Source organism: Rutilus rutilus, assembly GCF_951802725.1.
Source record: "Rutilus rutilus genome assembly, chromosome: 9".
In the NCBI taxonomy this organism is placed as follows: Eukaryota; Metazoa; Chordata; class Actinopteri; order Cypriniformes; family Leuciscidae; genus Rutilus; species Rutilus rutilus.
The window spans coordinates 39,093,644-39,115,055 of NC_140223.1; the positions used below are offsets into that span (position 1 = coordinate 39,093,644).

Below are 21,412 nucleotides of genomic sequence, written 5' to 3' on the forward strand. Positions count from 1 at the left end.
ATATATATATATATGCATCTCCACTTTTTTTTTTTTATCTGCACATTTTTTATACACCTTTTTTGTATTTTTTAAATGCATTTAAGCAAAAAAGTTTTCAAGATCATGAGAAAAATGAAATGTCACATTTATGTGTCCCTGTCCCAAATGGCACACAGTGCACTTTCAGTCTTGTGGACTAACAATGGCTGCCGCGTGCGTGTGTACGTTAAGTCCGTGAGACTGTAGGGTGTCCCATTTGTCATTTTAGATCTCAGAAGTGTGCACGCGAGCATCCCTCTGCGGTCGATATGTGCCCTCGATGCGCACGAGCCCGCACTGATGCTCCACAGCTTCTTCCCGACAGTCAAAGCGGCGTTACGTCACGAACGTACAGACTCGTAGGAAGACCTCGAGAGCTTAGATTGCCATTTGGGACAGGGCCATAGTTGCATCTGAATGAAACGCCAATGGTCACTAAACACAACAGAAATAGGGGGGAAATAGTGCCGTTAACTTGTTGATGTAGGGTCAAATTACAATCGTTACAAAACACTGATCCTTTACCTCATTCACCCACATCAACAGAAAGACTGCAGGCCTTTCATGGAAAACTGAAGGACCTGGGGGGGAGGCCTCTATAAAAAGTAAAGGCAGAGTGAGTTCCTGGATGTTTTGAGGTGTTAAAGGATTAGGTCACTTAAAAATGAAATTTGAAAATGAAAAATCATTTACTCACCCTCAAGTTGTTCTAAAACAGTATGAATTTCTTTCTTCTGTTGGACACACACACACACACACACACACACACACACAAAAAAGATATTTTGAAGAATGTTACCAAAACCGTTGATGGACCCCAATGACTTCCATAATATGGAACAAAAGTACTGTTTTGGTAACGAAGAAATTCTTTGGTAAAAAATAATGTTTTGGTCACATTCTTCAAAATATCATTTTTGTGTGTGTGTTGAGCAGAAGAAAGAAATTCATACAGGTTTGAAACAACTTGAGGGCGAGTAAATGATGATAGAATTTTAATTTTGAAGTGAACTTTTCCATCAAGGCACTCTGTGAAAATGCTAAATGGTAACATTAAATGTTTGGTTAACTTGCTGCAGGCATCCAGGACATTATTATCATGTTTTGCTGCCTGCTTGCATCCAAATGTTTGGAAAATGTTTTTAAATCATTTAAATTAAAGCAGAACAGACGGTTGAACTGCTCTCCTGTGTCCAAACGGATGCATTGATTGGCTGGATCACGTATTCAAGGATCATCGGGGTTAAATTTGCTCTGACAAACAGACACCCACCTGCACTGATAAAGGCTTGTTTGTCAAGTCCAGCAAATCTCAAAGTTCTGTTGATCAATTCAGTTGATCAAACGTTACAGTAAAGACATTTATAATGTTACAAAATATTATATTTCAGATACATAAATGCTGTTCTTTTGAACTTTCTATTCATCAAAGAATCCTGAAAATAATCATAATAATAATAATTGTACACAGTTTTCTACATTGAGAATAATAATAAATGTTTCTTGAGCATCAAATCATCATATTAGAATGATTTCTGAAGGATCATGTGACACTGGATATATTAAAATAGAAAACAGTTATTTTAAATTGTCATAATATTTCACAATATTATGTTGTTGTTGTTGTTTATTATATCAAATAAATGCAGCCTTGGTGAGCAGAAAAGACTTTTAAAAACATTCAAAATCTTACCGATTTCAGAATAATAAATGAATGTATTTATTAATTCAAATATCTCTAGTCATTTTATCTTCATCCATTCTTGGAAAAGCCATGAAAGCCATCAATTCAAAGCAAAGGGATTGTTAAAAATAGTGTTAAGCTTGATCAGATCTCTAATACGGTTTCAAAAGGCCATTGAAATGAACATGATATTATCCTTATGACTTGAGCCTATAATAGTCTGGACAGAAAAATGACAGAAACAAAAAGTCATAGTAAATGGGTTTATTCATTCACATCTGACCCAACAGTTTTCAGAACTCAAGGTGTTTTTTTGTTTTGTTTTTATCAACACTTTTTACTAAGTGTTTCACCAACATTACCCAAGAAAATATATATGATGCAGGAGAAATATCATTTATTTCTATGGACTGTAACACAGATACGGTCACAATGAGCACCCTTACCACAACTGAAACAGCAGAAGATATTGGTTCATGTTTTGAGATCACATGACCACCAGCCGCTCTTCAACATGGCTGGTTATTCTGACAGCGAGGAGTGATCACTAAACTGTGATTCTGACATGACAGCACAGAATCAGACGTTTCTTCTTTAAACATGCACTTGTGGAATGAGTTCAAGGCCGGGAACATCTTATCCAGAGGAGAAACGATACATGTGTTAGCCGTGTTAACAAAAATATCTCTCTACAGTACGTTATTTCATCCAATAAGAAAATAAAACTTTTTTTTTTTTTTTTTTTTTCATTTAGAAACGTTCTAAAAGAAGCCATTTTGCAGTTGTTGTTTTTTTTTTTTATAGAAATACAAACAAAACCAAAAGACATACATTACAACCGATGCAATTAATGAACATTGTACAAAATAAAGTTACACACTGTAGAAAAAAAAGAAATTAAATAATTCCATCGTGTCTATCCTATGATATCAAGCAATTATAAAACAATCTTGGGGTAGAGACACATATCGGACAACAAGCAAAGTGGTTAAAGGGCTGTTGTCCTGAACCAGACGCCTTCACATGAGTGCCTGTACTTTATATTCAAACAAGAACATAGTTACACTGAATTAAGTATAGTGTCAGTCAGAATGGAAACAATAGTCTAGAATAAAGGTTTCAAACGGGGGTTTGCCATAGAAGAACCATCGAAGCCAATAGTGAACCTTTATTCATATCAACATGTCTTTCACCTCAAACTCAAAGAATTTATCATTATTATTATTATTATTATTATTATTTGGAAATGAGACCCAGACAGTGTTAGTGAGAAGTGAAGACTGGCACGGACGGCACACTCCGCCGGGTCTGGTGTGTTCAGTGATACCGCGGTAAAGCTCCCGATGTTACTGTGAACGCTGTTAATACGCCTCTTTCTGCGTGTGCATCTGCTCCTGGATCTTCTGCAGCATTTCCTGCATTCGTCTCAACTGCAGAAGAAGAAAACAACACACAATCACCACACTGCACCACCAAAACTGATCAATCAATACCGACCAATCAATGAGTCTGAGGCTGGACGAGTCATGTGACGTTGATCACCAGCCTAACCAATCAGATCAGCCAGGGGGAAAGTCACGTGAGCTGCGCGTGCATGCCTTCGGTACGTGACCTCGGGGATATTGACACGTTGGAGTTGTTACGTAACCTACAACGTATAAGCTAAAATCCATACCACTTCCGATCGATACTAAAATCCATACTGACAATGCATGGCTTCCTTTCACTCGACTGTACATGAGTGTCACCATTTCATTTTCTAACTCATAATTATTGAAAAATGATGGATTGCACACCCAAAGTGGTGATGTGTGTCGTGACTTAATACCCAGGTACTGTCAGCAATTCAACGGTCCAGAGTCAATTACTCCATGTTTACCAAATCATATGTGTAGAGATCGAGACATTCATGCCTATAATGCTTTGTTTTGTGTGTGGAACAGCTTTATGTGAAACCAAACGGCTGATAGAGCTCAGAGAGAGAGAGAGAGAGACTGGGAACTGGAGATATTCAAAGCTGTGCAGTTCAAGAACATGAAATGAATCAAGAATTGTGGTGTAAGTTATCAGAATAAACCTTTGAGCAACACTCAGACGTCAACGGCGGTTGTGAAAAGTGCGTATGATACACAGATGTGCCATGCCAAATCATATCACCAGTGTTTACAAGACTTTAATCACAGACTGATTCCAGTGCAATAAATCCATTACAGAAAACGGCTCGAAAGCAAAGCCTTCGTTCATACTTTCATCCATCTATTTCAGCTCATGTAATGCAGTAACTGCTTCCAGTTGAAGAAAAGAAAACATTCATCTACCAGTCTTCCAAAATATATGCAAAAATACCACGACATTTCTGAAATAAGTACAAAATATATTTTAGCCTGTACTCAGAAAAATACTTTATATCACTGTAAGATTTTAGAAAACTGCAGGAAATAATTCTCATTACTGTAATATATTATATAGTATATAACAGTTGTATATTGTCCACTTTATTTTAAGTGTCTTTATGTACTTACAACAAAAACAAAAAATGTTAGACACAAAGCACTTGTGTTAACTGTGTCCATGTATAGGGTGAGGAATAGGAATAGGGCTTGCTTTAGGGTTAGTTGCATGCAATTATGCACATTTTACTGTTATTACTACAGAAAGAACATGCAACGTGTAACAAGGACACTGTCAAATAAAGTGCTGCTTTTGTGGTGTAACATGGGTAAGTTTAGGACAGGTTTGGTTCTATGGGTAGATATGGGAGTTAACAGTGTAATTATAGATGTACTTGACAGCTGTTTACATGCAGGTATTTTAAATATAATTACAATGTCAAATCATGCATGTACACAATAAATGCATTGTATCAAACGATTAATTTAAATGTTAACAAATAGTAGTTAAACACATTTAATACAAAGTGGGCTATAATATCATAGTATTATAGTTCATTATGTTATTGTGTTGTATTAAATTAAATTTTGACTTATTTAATTAAATGGACAGTATGATCTACTATATTACAGTAATGAGAACACATTATTGTGTTAGTGTGAATTTATAGAAAAAAATCCTACCAACTGGCCTACTGTTTGCATATAATAATCATCTTCATCATTTCGGGGTTGGATATACATACGCTGGACATATCTCAGCCATTATGCGATGCAGGTTTAAAGTGCATCACGCCAGAGATGTGCAGCGCTCCAGATACACCTACAGGGGGCGCCAGTGGCCATGAACCACTGCTCTAGAGGGGTGATCTGAGGGTCACGGGGTTAAATACACCGAACTACACGAAACCCTATCAGGACCCTGTGTGCTCAGCGTTGGGTTCGGGCTCTGAGTGAGCATCCACGCACGGCTCCGGCTCCGAACGCTGCTCGTGGTGTGGTGTTTGCTCATGCTCATGCTCATGCTGATCTTGGCAGGGAGAATGCCGTACCTCCTCGTCTTTCTCTCGGATGAGCTTCTCCGTCTCGTCCGCGACACCGGGCACCATGGGAATGGGGAAGTCGGTGCCGCTCTCCCTGGTCAGTTTGCTGCTCGGAGCAAAACAGCACATGCATGCAACGTACGGTCAGTTTCACCAGCAAAAGACATGCCATCGTTCACTGTAGCCCCAAAAAGCATACATATCCCATGTTCAACTATTATCTAACATGAAATGAACACAGTAAAATCTGCTGATATTCAATTAACCGTGTGAGAATATATCTCAGATTCTTAACGTGTGACTTTATGGCTAATGTTTAGCTGTGTCCTACAGTTTGCAGGAAACCCTGTAAGGTGGAAAGGAAGGGACATCATTTGGAGCATGATTTAGTGTAAACCTAACGGTGTGACTTCTGGTGTGCTTGTTCTGGCGCTTCACGCTGCTCCTGCTTGCTTGTTTTTTAAGATCCTGTTTTACAGGAAGTCGATAGACCTGGACTATTTTTGATAGACCTGGACTATTCCCCTCATACTGATCTGCTCCGACATCTGATACACTGAGTCTCCACTCTCTTTATCATTTGTACAGGCATCATTAGTCCTTGGTGTGGTTGGGTAGCCTTCTAGATGTGAACTGGATACTGTTTTGGCTAATGCAGATATATTGATAAGTTGTTTGTTTGGGTGCCGAACAATCATTGGCCATGTCTCTGTGTAACTGCTTTCAAGCTCCTTTGTCTTTTTGCATTGGTTTTGGCTGACTTCAGTCAAACGGGTCCTTCTGGCACGGCTCTTCAGTACTCAGCAGCTCAGGATTTTTGCATTTGCCTCCAAACATTCATGAATGGTGTAAACAGCTTGGAATTTGACGCTGCCCATGTTGCATACACCTTTCGTGAAAGACACTTTGAGCTTTTCACCCGTGCTCCCCGTAAATCTCCTATGGAAATCCGCTATGGAAATCTGAGGCCACTATTCACTGATGCCAAATTTGGCAACTATTGACTCCCATCTTCAGAATTACAGTGTGCTCTGTTTAACATTCGCTCTTTGATCGATAAAACATCAGTGCTAAATGACATAATCACTTTCACGAACCTGGACATGCATTTCTTGAGAGACCTGGCAGGAGCCCAATGACTGACTCAGTTTAAACTTGATTACATTTTAATCAGGCTTTGGTCTGACATGAGCATATTAAATATCAGCGACTGAGAATAAAGGTTTCCATTGAATACCTAGCTTTGAAAATGGTTGGTCAAACATCACTAGCTGTGATCTTATTCTATTGACCTGATGTTTTCTCTGAGATAAGTGAGCTGCATAAGGCCCCGGTACACTTCAAGCAAAATAGAGGAACGAACTGGTGAGGCGTCATTTTGAACAAAATCAGGCCAAAATGAAGTCTCCACTTTCCAGAAAAGTTCACTCCGGCTGGTAAACACCTCTGAACTACCATTGGTCCATGGAGACTGTGTAATAGGTAGGTGTGCGCTGAGGCTCTGTCCTCCTCCTTCATTTCCTCTGTTGAGTCTGTCTCTGACTCTGACTCTTTATGATCTCACGGCCCAATAGTGACGTGTTGTCTCTATGATAATGCTATTTCCCAAACACTTGAAAAAAATCTAGCTTAGATCATCGAAATATTAACACTTACAGACCAATCTGTAATTTACCATTCCTGACCAAAGTTTTAGAGAAAGTAGTGGCCTCTCGATTACGATCTTACCCGACTGCAAACGGTCTTTTTGAACCTTTCCAGTCTGTATTCTGTCCATCACACAGCACAGAAACGGCTGTTATTCAGTGATCAGTGGATTCTAGGTTTATAAACATCCTAATTCTCCTTGACCTAAGCTCTGCGTTTGACTGTCTGTGAGGACATTCTCCTCCCTCGCCTTTCTGAAATTGCCAGTATTGGTTCAGATCTTTCCTGACTCACTTCTTACCTCAACAACAGAAAGTATTTATTACTATGCAAGGGTACAAATCCGCCTCTGCTCCTCTCTGCCACATGGTGTTCCTCAGGGTTCAGTTTTTGGTCCATTTCTCTTTATCATCGACATGCATCCTATTGGTGACATCATACATATCCATATAAGTTTGGACTTCATTTTCACTGTTATGCTGATGACAAAATTTACCACCAGGTCTGACATGCCATCTCTTCTTGATTCCCTTACTGCATGTATTGGGGATATCAAACACTAAATGTCCCTGAAATTTCTTAAACTGAATAATAACAAAACTCTACTACACCAATCAAAAGAATAGTCCTGTGCTTTGATATTGATAGGGTTCATATAAAATCCTCCTCCGCTGTCCTTTTATTAAGAGTGATCCCCTCTACCAAGCGTTTGCTCACATCACTCCCATCTGTGATCTTCACTGGCTACCTTTGCATGGCACATTTATTTAAAGATACTCCTAACATTTAAAGCTTTAAATTCCTTTAAATCCCCAAGTGTCTAACCTGCTTCACCCATTCCTGTCCACCAAAAACTCTCTTAGATTGTCTGATCTTGGCCTTTTGTCCATTCCTAGATCTTGATTGTCTACTATAGGTGAAAGATCATTTTGTGTTTCAAACATCCCTTCTTGATAAAACTTCAGAATACTGTTCCCTCACAAATGAATAACTACAGAGAAACAAATGAGTAATGCAGTATTAACACTCTAGTTACTTCTATTAACTAACAAGAAACTTTGATTAACTAATTAGTATGTAATAGCACTCAGCTGAATGAGGTAATTCAGTATTAGCTAATCAATAACTACAATTAGTTTTTTTTATCTCCCAGAGGACTACTAAGAACTACAATATACAAGTTAATTAATGAGATAACGCACAATGTATAATTCATTCTAAAGTAAAGATCATGGTAGTAATGACTCAAGTGTTAGTACATCCTTCAGAAGGAATTACTTAACAGTATTCAGAAGTTAAAAGCATGATAACTCTGTAGCAATGACTGAAATCATTGTACGTTTTTGAGGTTTTTTGTAGCCTTGTCTCGGTCTACTTTCAAGACCAGTTAAAAACATAACTATCTGAAATGTATTTTCGATCATTTGTACTTGGTGTGCTTTGTTTTCCTTGAAATGTACTTCTACCTTGAGTTATGGAAAGGCGCTATATAACTTTTTCTTCTTTTCTTAATGTTAATGTCCATATGTGACTTAAGTTTCCAAATACTTTTTGGGGCCACTGTTGTACAAAACAAAAGCTGATAGAGAGTGCAAACACAGCTTCTTCTGCCTGAATCGTGGCTGCGTACTTGCGGTTGCGTTCTTTCACCACCATGCGGGTCATACTCTGGATGCAATGGGCTCTGTAGTTCTCATAGTGGGTTTCCCGGGTCACATCCTTCAGATCTTGCATGTGTGTTCGTACCAACATGTTCCTCAACTTCACAAAGTCACAGTGTGCTGGGTTCTCCACTGTCCAACAAACACACACAAACACACAGTACATATCCAGTCTACTAAAATGATCATAAAATAATTGTGTAACCCCTGTATGCTTTACTGGCAGTGGGACACTCGGTTACACTTTATTTTAAGGTGTCATTGTTACAGAGTAATTATATATTTAAGTACTGAGTAATATTAAGCAACTACATGCACTTACTATAGGGTTAGGGTAGGATTAGGATTTGGTTGAGGGTTAATTGCATGTAATTATGCATAACTTACTGTTATTACTCTGGTAAGTACATGTAACATATGTAACAAGGACACTGTAAAATAAAGTGTTACCGGAAACTCTTGTGAGGCGTGCTTGTTCCTGGATCAGGATCATACCTTCTACGATTCCCCAGGGGTACAGACGTCCTCGAACCCTCTTGCCTTTGGCCTCCACTACTGTGTTACTGCCAATCACAGCAAAGGGAATGCTGTCCTACACGAGGAGGACAAGAAAACGAATCATCTCAACAGAAATCATGCTTTAGGGGTGTAACAAAAAAATATTTCAAAAAGAATAACAAAAAACAGCCATTCAAGTATAGTGCTAGTGGTTTATGTTTTTGGGGCTGGTTAGTGATTTCTTTTCTTGCTGCATCAAACTGGGTTCCAGTGCAGATACAAGACACTGGCCACTAAACAGAAGCAAATAAAGCTACGCTTTGATAGACAGAGCACTGGTGTGAGTTTGCAAGTGGGCGACTCAGTATTACTGCCTGTGAAGGGTTTTGCACGGTTTACTGGACCTTATTCATGTGGCTATTACATTTCTGGTCATTAAAATGTTTGGTACCAATTTATATTAGGTGTCTTTAACTTCTATGTACTGACATTTAAATGAATCATTTGATAAAATGCATTTATTGAGTCCATACAAGTTTTTACATTGTACTTATATTTTAAAAGCACCTGTACTTAAAAAAAGCTGTGATTAATTTCTGTAATTACATCTATAATTACACTGTTGAGTTTTCCATTACACTTTAACCCTCCTTTAAATCTACTCATCTCACCACACCTGACCTTAACATTACCTGTATCCAACCTCAATATCAGCTGAAGTGATTTGCAATACAATATGAACATAATAAATTATACTGTACCCAACTATTTTTTAAATGTAAGTGCATGGTTGTTAAAAACACCTAATATAAAGTGGGTTCATTATTTATTTATTTTTGTTATTTTTTAATTGAACGGACTGACTGAACTACTGAATAACTCGCAAAACACACACATATGTTCTCTCTCTCTTTCACTGGCTCAGGACACAATATGTAAAAAACACGCCTGAACCTTGAGCTCTTGGTCTTGCTGTTTGAAGTCCTCATCCTCATCTGAATCACAGTCTGGAAACTGGTAGATCTTTATTCCGTACTGTTCGATCTCCTCTCGAATCTGCCGGAGCACAAATAACTGAAATAAGCCCAACGGTACATACACAAACAACACACGGGACAGGTTTCGACAGCTTGGGCTCTTGCCTTGATTTTCTTTTTCTTGACCTCCATTGGTGTGAGTGTGTCAGCTTTAGCTAGTACAGGAACGATGTTGACCTTCTCATGAAGAGCCTTCATAAACTCCACGTCCAGAGGCCTTAAACTGACGCAGACACACAGTGACGATGATCACCAGACACAACAGCACAAACTAGAAGTTTCTCAGCAATTTATATTAGGTGTTTGATTTCTCTGTCACTGGTGTTGGAGAAACTGTGTTTTATGTTGGTAATAGGTGAAATAACAACAACAACAACAAAAAAAAACATGTTGACTTGGCTTGCCTTCCAGACATGACCAGCAGAGGGCACAGATGGATTGTGGGAGCTGGTTACTTTTTAACTGGCAGATCTCTCATTGAGACGGAGCACTTACTTAAACTAGGACTGTTTTTTCTTCGTCCAGTAAAAAACAACCAAAAAAAACTCCTATATATTGTATGACTCTAATAGTCACAAATCTGTATCTAGTATTTCAGACAGACATTAAGCAGTTGATCTTGTTGTTCTCCAAATACAAAAGACTAATGGTGAAAAAAAAAAGTGATGTAAAAAGGGCATCTGGACTAAAAGGAAATGTGCGTATGTCGCATTAAAGTGAGTGAAATATGCATTATCAGATGGATTATGTCTTGCATAAAAGCATGTGCTTTACAGTACACATACTATCATACTACAGAGATGATCCCTGTTGAGTAAGATGAGCTTTAGCTGCCCTTATGGAGTTTGAATACCAGCCTTGAGCCTCAACCACTACACCACAACACCATAAAGAAGTCAGGTTCGATCAGATCTGCGTTTATAATGCTGATGACGCTCATACCCGTGACCGAAGGGTGAAATGAAGTAGAGACAGCAGTGCACTCGGTTATCCTGAATGTTCTTGCGGTTCAGTCCGCTCTCATCTCTGAAGTACTGCTCAAACTGTTGGTCTATGTAGTCTGCCACTGACTTCCAGCTGAAAACACACAGATACAGCACTGAATCACCAAACCTGTGTCATATTCACTCCAAAACCAAAAGAATTATACAAGAAATGTAGCCCTATACCATTCAGTGTTATTGACAGCATCCCCGAATCCTGGTGTGTCCACGATAGTGAGCTTGAGTTTGACGCCCTTCTCCTCGATGTCCACTGTGTGTTTGGTGATCTCCACCGTCTGAGTGATCCTCTCTGCCAACAACACGGCCATCAGAACATACAGCAACACTCACAGCAAACAACCGCGAGAGATGAACTCACCTTCAGCATTGAGCAGCTTCCGGTCTTTGTAGAGATCTGTAAGGAACAGACTGTTGACCAGGGTGGACTTTCCTAAACCTGACTCTCCTGTGAGGAACAAACACTCCATCATCAATGACACCATTGATATTAAAGGAACAGTTCACCCAAAAATGAAAATCTTGTCTTCATTTCTCGTATCACCACGTTTGACATCAGTAACACAGATGAGTCTAGTCACTGACCTTCAAACTGGCACTATATGTCTGAATGGATGTGAACAGGGAGATTTCCAGAGAATAACAGCTTACATTTCAGTCTAAAGCTATCATGTGACTCCATAAGAGTGCTTGAGTCATATGGACTACTATTATGATTTATGGTGCTTTTTTGTGCCATTTTGGAGCTCAACAGCCAGTTTTTTTGTTTGTTTTTTTAAGATGGTTCACTACATTATTTTTGGGTGAACTATACCATTAAAATGCAGAAAAAGGAGAACACACACTTTTCATAAAGTTTGTTTTGAAGCTAATTTCCACAGATATGATGTTAAAAAATTACCTGCCACCATTAAAGTGAAGTCAAAGCCCTTCTTCACAGATTTGCGGTGAACCTGATTTGGCAAAGTAGCAAATCCCACATACTCCTTGTCTTGGTCCTAAAGAAAGAAAGAAAGAGAGAGAGAGAACGATGAAAGATAGATATGATAAATATAATTTAAAACAAATAAACATTCAAACAACCAACATATAACATATATTTAACTCAAGCTGATGGAGAGAGAACCCAAGAATCAAAAACGAAACATATTTTCTCAATATGTATTCAGCATAGTGAAACGTCAGCCTTCAGTTTGTAGGCGATATCTCTTATTATCATAATGGCCAGCGGGAGATGACAGACATTGTGAGAGTCTCTCTCTGGTAGGCAAACCACACGCGGCAGGCTTTGGATTGAAGTGAATTAGGAAAGATGTGGGGTGGAGCGTCATAAACCCAAAAAGGGCTTTGCGCCTTTAATTATCTTTTACAAACATGTTCTAGACCACCAACAGGATCCACTTAAAAACATGCCATTAAAATGTAAATCCATCCTCCCGAAAAGCAAGTGACAGATGAAACACAATCTCATGAACCAAAACATGTTTCCAATTCAGAACAAAAACTATGAGAGGTAACCGGGCAACTGAGATCCCTCACAAAACAATCCTGTGGTAATATTTGATATGTACCATGGTACCCGAATGATTACCAGTCATAGTGCTCCAAGAAACTTCAAAGAATACCATGGTACATTCCAACATGTGATTCTTATGCTTGTTGGGAGTGATGTTTCAAGGTGTTTATGCACGGACGCTCATGACGGAAATCAGACCCCGGCGTTCATTACCTCAGTAGCGTCATAGGGGTCATAGCGACCCCAGGGGCTTTTAGGCCTGGATGGGCTGATGGGAGACGGCAGGCTAAAGTCCACGTGGCCCCGCTGAGCCCCGTGTCTGGACTCGTGCTCTAACTCTCCGGGGCCCCTGGGTACCGCCACGGGCCTCAGGAAGGTGGGTGTCCCCGGGGTGTGAGGCCTGCTGTGAGCCTCACCCTCACTATCGGCCTTATGGGGCCCGGGGTGGGCGAACGGGTGACCCTCTCTGGGCGGATGATGTCCCATGATGTGCTCCAGCTCCGAGTCCTCCGAGTCTTCCTTAGGGAAGTGCTGAGGTCAGGAGGGGATCGGGCAAGTTAGGGGTCGGGCCAGAACATATGGGCAGGTACAGAGGCGGTTTAATAGGGAAAGATAAGGTCATGGAGAAGAGAAGCAAAAAGAGAATAGACCATTTAGTGGTTAGACAGAAAACACTGTGCATGCCCTTACAAAACATTACCATGGTAAATACCCATTTACTAGAGAAGTAACCCAGTAAATGAAAACTCCATCAGTTTGACAGAAATTAAGGTTACCATGGTAAAAGTTTTTACGAGGTATAATGAATACAAGAGAAGCACATACATAAGTGGTATAAGGAGTGTTCCTGAGGAATATGAAACTGGAGTGCACGCGTCTACACTGTTGTTAGTGTCCACACAAGACGTTAGACATCAAGACACAACACAGATGACATTGATACTCCCTGCACAAGAGCTGATAACAATGACAACAATGACATCGAGGACCACAGACTCACTCCAGACGAGAGTCCTTCCACAGCAGATTGGCGAGACATGCGAGCAGACATTCGAATGTTAGAGGGGTCCTATATTGCCCTTTTCACAAGATGTAAAATAAGTCTCTGTTGTCCCTAGAGAGTGTATGTGAAGTTTTAGCTCAAAATACCTCACAGATATTTTTATAGCATGTTAAAATTGTCACTTTTTCAGGGTGAGCAAAAATACGCAGTTTTTGTGCGTGTCCCTTTAAATGCAAATGAGCTGCTGCTCCCAGCACAGGGGGCGGAGCTTCAAGAGCTTGCATGTTTAGCAGCTCCGATTACCTCACACAGACACGCACTGAAAATTTCGAAAACTTTTAGCCTTTTATGTTCAAACCGGAGTCACACAAAGATGGAGAGACTCAAGAAGAAGTGACAACATTTCTGAATGGTTAGTTGATGAATTTATGTAGCTGATGTGGAGTTAATTATCTTCTAGTCATTGATTAGCATATTCTGTCATGATAATCTATAAATGCGTTCCCGGGGGCGGGGTTTATGTACATTTTAGGGTTAGTGATGTCACTAACCCGTGAAGAAGCTCATTGTAGTCTCTACCAGCCGTTTGTTGTAGTCCTTAAAATCGATTTCTGTAAAAGCAAATATCTCTCTTTGCTTTGAACTTTGAGCGTCGTAACTTTGCAGATGCTGTTTATGCTCAAACAGCAACATTACACACTAACTAAAGTTAGAAAAGTGAAATCATAATCAACCACCCCTTTAAAGAAGTTCTGTTCAACACATCAGCCATATACACGCTGCAAAGGGCCATGCTTAATTGATGCTCTTTAATGGGCCTCTGACTAGCGAACTTAAACATGGCTGACAACCATATTGGTGTCATTAAACTCTAACAATGGCCTTTTTTGTCTTGGTAAACCTGTTCAAAGAAGGCCAAGACGCAAAACTAAAGGCTGCATGTGATAGGTGGGCAATGTGACCCTCTCAGGTTTCCACTGCTCTGAGACCTGTCCGGATAAATAATGCATCGTGGTGCAGTGAATCCGTGTTCGAGGTGCAGGCATGATCTTGTACACTGGAAAAGTGATTTTATAACGATGGTCATATGGTCAATCTGTTGCCACAACCTGGAAGACACAAACACTGAACTGAACAGATGTCCTATATGAGTCCTGCCTGCTGTTCGTCTCTAACATTTATCCATTTAACATAACATTTGTCCTACGCAGCGTCGGAGGGATGCTGGACTCCCAGTGTCTCGAGTCGAAGGCGGCCCGTCCATCGCAAGCTTCTCACCTAATACATCTCCATGTTTTCTGTTCTGTCAAACTGATTTTTCCCATTGAACAGGTCAAGGCCACATCATCACATGGCATGGCTTTTGCAACCCATTCGACTTCTGTAATGAAATGGGTTTTCTTTCTCTGATTGCAACAAGACATTTTGACCGGCAGATTCAGAGCATCTCCGTGTATCCCACTGGTTACCTTGGGATAAATATATCTCTATTTGCTATTACGGTGTAACCTTTGTTACACTAACTTTAACTGGCACTACAGAACTGCATTTGCGATTGGCCTAAATAGCTATTTGACTGATCGTTTAACAATTTCCGTCCTAGGTGATATTACTCAAAAGGAAAAGTAATTTCAGTTATTACTTTTTGATGAAAGATTATAAAGACAATTCCTTAGAACAATGTACGTTGATAAATCGCTCACAATAAGAAAGCAAGTAAGAAACGAGTAAAACAAGGTCAATTTCAAGTTGACTCTAACAAATAATTAAAGTTAATACGCTGGCTTGTAATTGTAGAAGAGTGGTCCACGTCTAAGGGCAGTCTCCTAAGAGGTCAGAGGTCAGACGGACTCAACGAAGTGGGAGGGAGGGAGGATCACCAGTACCTTTTCCACTTCATGCATCCTGGGCTCAGGTGACGCTGGCATAGAGTCTTGCTCATCTGATGCCGAGTCGGTCTCGCGGTCACTGTCCTCCATCGCTACTGGAGCTACTGTGCACTCTGCCATCTCCAACCACAAGAGACAGGGGAGGAGAGGAGGCGCACGGCGGGGACAGACCAAGAGCAGTGTGAGGTGGAGGGATGTTACATGGGAGTAATGTTTGGTGGAAAGGATGGCAAGGGGATGAGAGAGAAAGAAAAATATGAAATGATTACATTATTGCAACAGGTCTTGATGCAGCCAATGGATGCCGGTGCACAACACCACAGCTGGCCACTGAGCTCCTCTCAGGGTCATCGGGTTTAGAGATAGAGATATTTCAGTGTGTCGTAACGACTAAATATGCTACCATATATGCAAAAAAATAAATAAACAAGTCAAAAACCACCACGTGATACCAGAACGTTATCACATTCAAATGGCGTTTGAACTGAATTTGCCAACACACATCTAACCAAATGTTTTATGCCAGTGGTAAGTAATGAAACGGTCTGTCAAATGTCTAATGCTCAATTCTGAGGAAACCCAACTACATGCTAGCATGAATCAGAGTCACCTTGACAGGAAAAAGAAACTAGATTTTTGCATTTTTACAAGGAAAAAAGGGCCTAAACATATAAATGTTGTCGCAGGCCCTGTGAGTTTTAGTGATGAAAATGAGTATTGGTAAAATGTTATTATGCTGATCATCAGGGCTTTAATCTTCTAATTAAAGAGGCGGGACTAGAGATTATAAACCTAATGTCTAACCATACATAAATCTTGTGATTCATAATTATACTATAGTGCTAACAGCACTAATGAAGAGCTTCCCAGATTAGGTGACGGTGACCTGCTTTACACCACACGCGAGCTGCAGAGATCGATGTTCAGTCTCCATCACCACAGGCTTCACTGGCCTATTTCAATCACTGCTCAATACTGAAACACGGCCTCCAGAAACAGACAGTATAGTGACAAAAACCTGGCTTGAAAATGTTGAAATGTCTTCATGGTAAAGCATTATTCCTCAAGTCTAACATGAAGATTTCGGTGTTTGGTGTTTTTAGCCCCCAACGGCGACTTCCAGGCAGCGAGGGGACGGGTAGGTTTAAGGTTGAGGTTAGGGTTAGCTGCCTGGAAAGAGCCATTGGGGGCTAAAAACACCATCGAGCGAAGATTTCAGGTCAGCCTACTCAGACATTCAGTTCATATTACTGAGACGTTACTGATGTGCTGGAGATCAGGCTGGGGAGGGAACTGGCCAAAGGCTCACGTCATGAGTTATATTATGTGTCTAGCAGGAGCATATACATTAGCAACATCCTCTTATGGCCTTGTGGAAAACAAAACTAAGCAGAATAAGATATATATCATAAATAAAATAAAATAAAGTACAACAAATGAAGGACAAGATAACTCTGATGCCCATATTCCACAACATGCACACATAATCTCACCTGAAACGCCTCTGGGAGGATGAAACAGTCTAAACTTCTTGTCTTGTCGGAGCCAGCTCCTCATTCCCTTTCCCACTGGAGACCCGGTGGCCAGCTCATTATCTCAGGCTTTTATACCCGGCCAGGCGGGGACACAGTGCCCTTCACTGCATCGAGCTGTCCCGCTGCCCCAGGGCACCAATCAGCAGCCGCCTCCACCGCAGCGCTATCGACACACACTACACTAAACCTGACCCAGGACACACTCACGTTCAGCAGATACACACAGCTGCCATCATCTCCATGAGCTTCACGTGCTTTATGGGGAATGAATGATGTTCTGGTGTTGAGGGATCTGCTCAGTTAGTGGGACTCCACAGATCGATGCCGAGCGTTCAGCCTTACATTTTTGAGGACGTCGAGAATGAGTTTCAAGCCAGGTACAAGGACACACACTCTCAAAGTGCTGTAATTGTTTGTCACCATGGGCCAGATTTACTAAACAGGGCAGATTAGCGTGAGTGTTGATGGGAGTGTAAAGTTCAGAGCGTGATCTACTGACAACACGCGTATGAAAGAACACAGACACACCGGATCATTTCCATAATGACCAACGCAATCTATCAAGAGCAGCGCAAATTAGCGTCTGGTTTAAGACATGTTGTTTTTGGGTGGTAAATAATGGCGCAAACACCAGTACATTGACGAGCGCAAACCTTAGTAAATCGCCTAGTGTGATTCATTTAAATACTCTCCTCCCATTGAGTCTGAAAGGGAAAATCTTACAATATGTTCAGCCACAAAAATGACTGTTCATGTCTTTTCAGCGCTAATCTTTGATAAATCCTGACAGTAGTTTTTTAAACCCAAAAGAGAGTTCGTGCTGGCACAAACTGTTAGTAAATCTGGCCCCAAGTGTCTTTTAAAGGAATAGTTCACAAATTATTATTTTTATTTTTTCTATATGTCATTCACATTCAGTTATGAGACAAGTGAGAAGTAATGGCCTTTGATTTCATGTACATCAAACCTGACACACCAAGTGAATGAGTAAATGAGTTCGTTTCTAGAAGGATTGTGAACTGTTTCTTTGATTACTACTCTTGATTACTTCTTATTCACGCTGGAAAGAGGGCAGCCGCTGGCATGAGGTAAAGTCAAGAGTGTGATTATAATCGGTATTAAAGTCTTAACAGATCTCAGACGCAGAGAAAGATTTAAAGAGCAAGATTAAGGAATTTCAGAGCATGTCCCTGATCTCTGCAGAACTTGATTTCTAGGCCTAAGAAATAATAGGTTCAGATATGAGATTGTAGAAGTCCACAAATCCATAGTTTTGTGGCAATATTAATGCTTAAAGTATTTTGTGTCAAAATCGGATTTTGCAAATACAAAAAAGTATTTATTTTTTTTAAGTTGACAACTTATAAACTTGACAACAAAAGTATCTGTACTTATTGGTTTAAAAACTTGCAAAATGACATATATAGTCCAAGAAGATTCTCAAATTCTAAGCGACATCGGCATATATTGTTTTAAGAATTTAAAAAAATGAACTCCTTCAAACTTGTCCTTTAAACGTGGTAACCAGACAGTTGATAGTTGCCATTGACTTCCATTGTATGAAAAAAATAAAATAAAATCAACATCAACTGTTACCAACCTTTTTTTTTTTTTTTTTATCTTCTTTTGTGTTCAGCATAAGAAACTCATACAGGTTTTGGAACAACTTACGGGTAAGTAAATGATGAAAAAAAAATGTTGTGTGAACTATCCCTTTAAGGGAGGAACCTAACATACACCCTTGTTTGTCCAGATGGTTTAATATAGTACACCTAATTAGCAAGGTTAAGATTAGTAACCCAAAACCAATAACTTCAGTCTTGCTCTCATTAAAGTTTAAAGAGATCTCAGATTTAATGTCACACAGACGTGCGAGCAAGCAAGGGTTTGAAACCTTTCTGTTAATTCTGTTTCAAAGCCAAATAAACTGAAGTGTCATCTGACAAAGCCTATAGTACTATAGGAAACACTTTAGTTTAGGGTCCAGTTCTCACTACAGTCTAAAAACTGCTGGCTTGTTTCAACCCAACTTTGGGTCAAATATGGACAAACCCAAACGTTGGGTTAAAAATGTAATGTAAAAATCTAACCCAATGCCTGGGTTTGTCCATATTTGACCCAAAGCTAGGTTGAAACAAGCCAGCAGTTTTTAGAGTGTATTAACTAGTTGCTTATTATCATGCATATTACTAGGATATTTGCTGTTAATTAGTCCTTATAAAGCACATATTAATGCCTTATTCTGCATGACTGTATTCTACATCCCTTAACAACTGAACTTAACAACTACCTTACTCACTATTAATAAGCAGTAATTAGGAGTTTACTGAGGCAAAAGTCATAGTTTATAGTTAGTTAATAGAGAGAATTGGACCATAATCTAAAGTATTATATTAGAGGAGCAGAAAACATCCACCTTTCAGTCGGTGAAGAAGAAAACAGGTCATTCCAGCGCTTGTCTGTCAGGTCACTGTGGTCAGATCCGCTCAGCCACGCATGAACATCTCAGTGTGTGAATCCAGCACAGATATCACACACACACACACACCGCCACAAAAACACTACTGAAGCAGCCCAAAGGAGACGACAACTGCAGAGGTTAAAGGCTGCAACTGTTAGGGTAACTGCTATACTTTTTAATAAGCGATAAACGAAAAGCAACACTACGCTGAAAGTTCACACAGTTTGATGTGATTGTTGGAGAGCTGCAGTTCAACACGAGCTCGCTGGTGCCGCTACACACACAAACAATCAAGCTCGCTCTCACACACCGTGTCCACTTTGTGCTGTTCGTGCACTTCTGAGCCAACAAATACCAATTTGTTGTGGTAGTTTAATGAAGCAGACCTGCTGAAGAATGTGATCACATGTCAAGCGATGGCCTGAGATCCACCTGAAGGGTCTTTGGGTTCCCGCTGAACATCGAGAGGTCAGAGTTCAGCTGGACGGGGTGTGAAGAAGAGGAACCTCCTGAAGAGCCTCCTCATTAGCTTTGACATGCGCTTCACATAACCTGTGCTTCAGCAGGAGTGCTGACGGATATATCTGCAGCGAGCTGTAGGTGTGAGTGTGTGTGACAGCAGCTGAGTGTGTGTCAATGGAGCTGTTGTGTGAATCAGCACAGCGGAGCTCTTTGTGTGTGGTGTGTGTGTGTGTGTGTGTGTGTGTGTGTGTGTCAGACTCCAGTGAAAGTCTCAAACAGGTGCACAATATCAAAATGATACACAACATAAACTTGAGCAACAATATCAAAATCAACGCACATTCATGTTTGAAAACATATTTTCACTTTGTAAATATATTTTTACACGCATGCACATTTTAACAAATTTAAACACGTTTGTCATTTAAATTGAAATATGATTATATTCGCCATCAATCCAAAATTTCCCATATGAGCTATTCATTAATAAAACCATACAGATAATCATGCATTTTCCAAAAAAGCAGTTTAGTTCACACAAAAACTGGACTAGAATCCACTTTATCATCCACTAATGAAATCACACTAAAACATCCTCACACTGAAACATCTGGCGGCTTCTGTAGCTGAAGTCAGATATCAGCTCTTATTCAATCTCACACTCGTTCCTAAGATCCTCCGTCACTGTAAATGCATTGAGCAAATGCAAAGTCAACATCCACAAAAGTGTGCAGACTGCAGACGTACCTCAGAATCGCTGTTGACTTCAGAGTTTGCTGCCATTCTTACTGATGGAGAGCAAACGCTCAGTGTTTAGAGAGAGAGAGAGAGAGAGAGAGACACACACACACACACACACACACAAGGCGGCACATGACCTACTGACTGTCTGTCTGCATCTTCATGTAGCTCATTTGCATAGCCACACCTCCAGCACATGCATCTCATGCCACTGTAAAAGCTCATTTGCATAGCCACACCTCCAGCACATGCATCTCATGCCACTGTAAAGGCTCATTTGCATAGCCACACCTCCAGCACATGCATCTCATGCCACTGTAAAGGCTCATTTGCATAGCCACACCCCCAGCTGTCAGTCATATATATATATATATATATGAATACCATCACAGAGTCATCCAGGGCATCACAGACCATCTGATCAAATTAGCAACTAGAAATATGTATACATATTTAGCTGTTTTTATCACATTTACATGTATGTATTTAGCAGATGCTTTTATCCAAAGTGACAAAAGAGGAGCAAAAGCAAAGAGCCAAAAATGTTTATAATATACAATGCCAGGTTTATTAGTTAACTAGGAAGCTAGAGAAGAGGAGAAAAGCAGAGAAGAATTACTTTCTTTCCGTTTATCTCTGTTCCCTCATACTATTGTATTTCTCCATTGTACATACAGTAGTATGTCTCTTTCTTGTCTTTCTTCAAGAGTGATGTTGTCTTCTTGCTAGAGGCTTTAAACAACATCTGTCCAGTGACTTTAAAAAGCCACGTGTCCCCAATCTGCAAAGCCTGGACACACACACACACACACACACACACTTC

General features: G+C 40.1%; 1 protein-coding gene across 1 annotated transcript; it reads right to left on the minus strand.

Annotated features, from left to right (window-relative positions):
• Positions 1-1,961: 1,961 nt before the first annotated feature.
• On the minus strand, positions 1,962-17,089 carry septin4b (septin 4b). The gene is given in 14 exon segments (XM_084419809.1): positions 1,962-3,135; positions 5,148-5,244; positions 8,416-8,578; positions 8,942-9,038; positions 9,899-10,000; positions 10,087-10,204; positions 10,924-11,058; positions 11,151-11,274; positions 11,344-11,430; positions 11,884-11,980; positions 12,712-13,029; positions 15,388-15,510; positions 16,884-16,901; positions 16,903-17,089. Coding segments are annotated over 14 exon segments (1,593 nt in total). The 5' UTR covers positions 16,948-17,089; the 3' UTR covers positions 1,962-3,066.
• Positions 17,090-21,412: the final 4,323 nt, after the last annotated feature.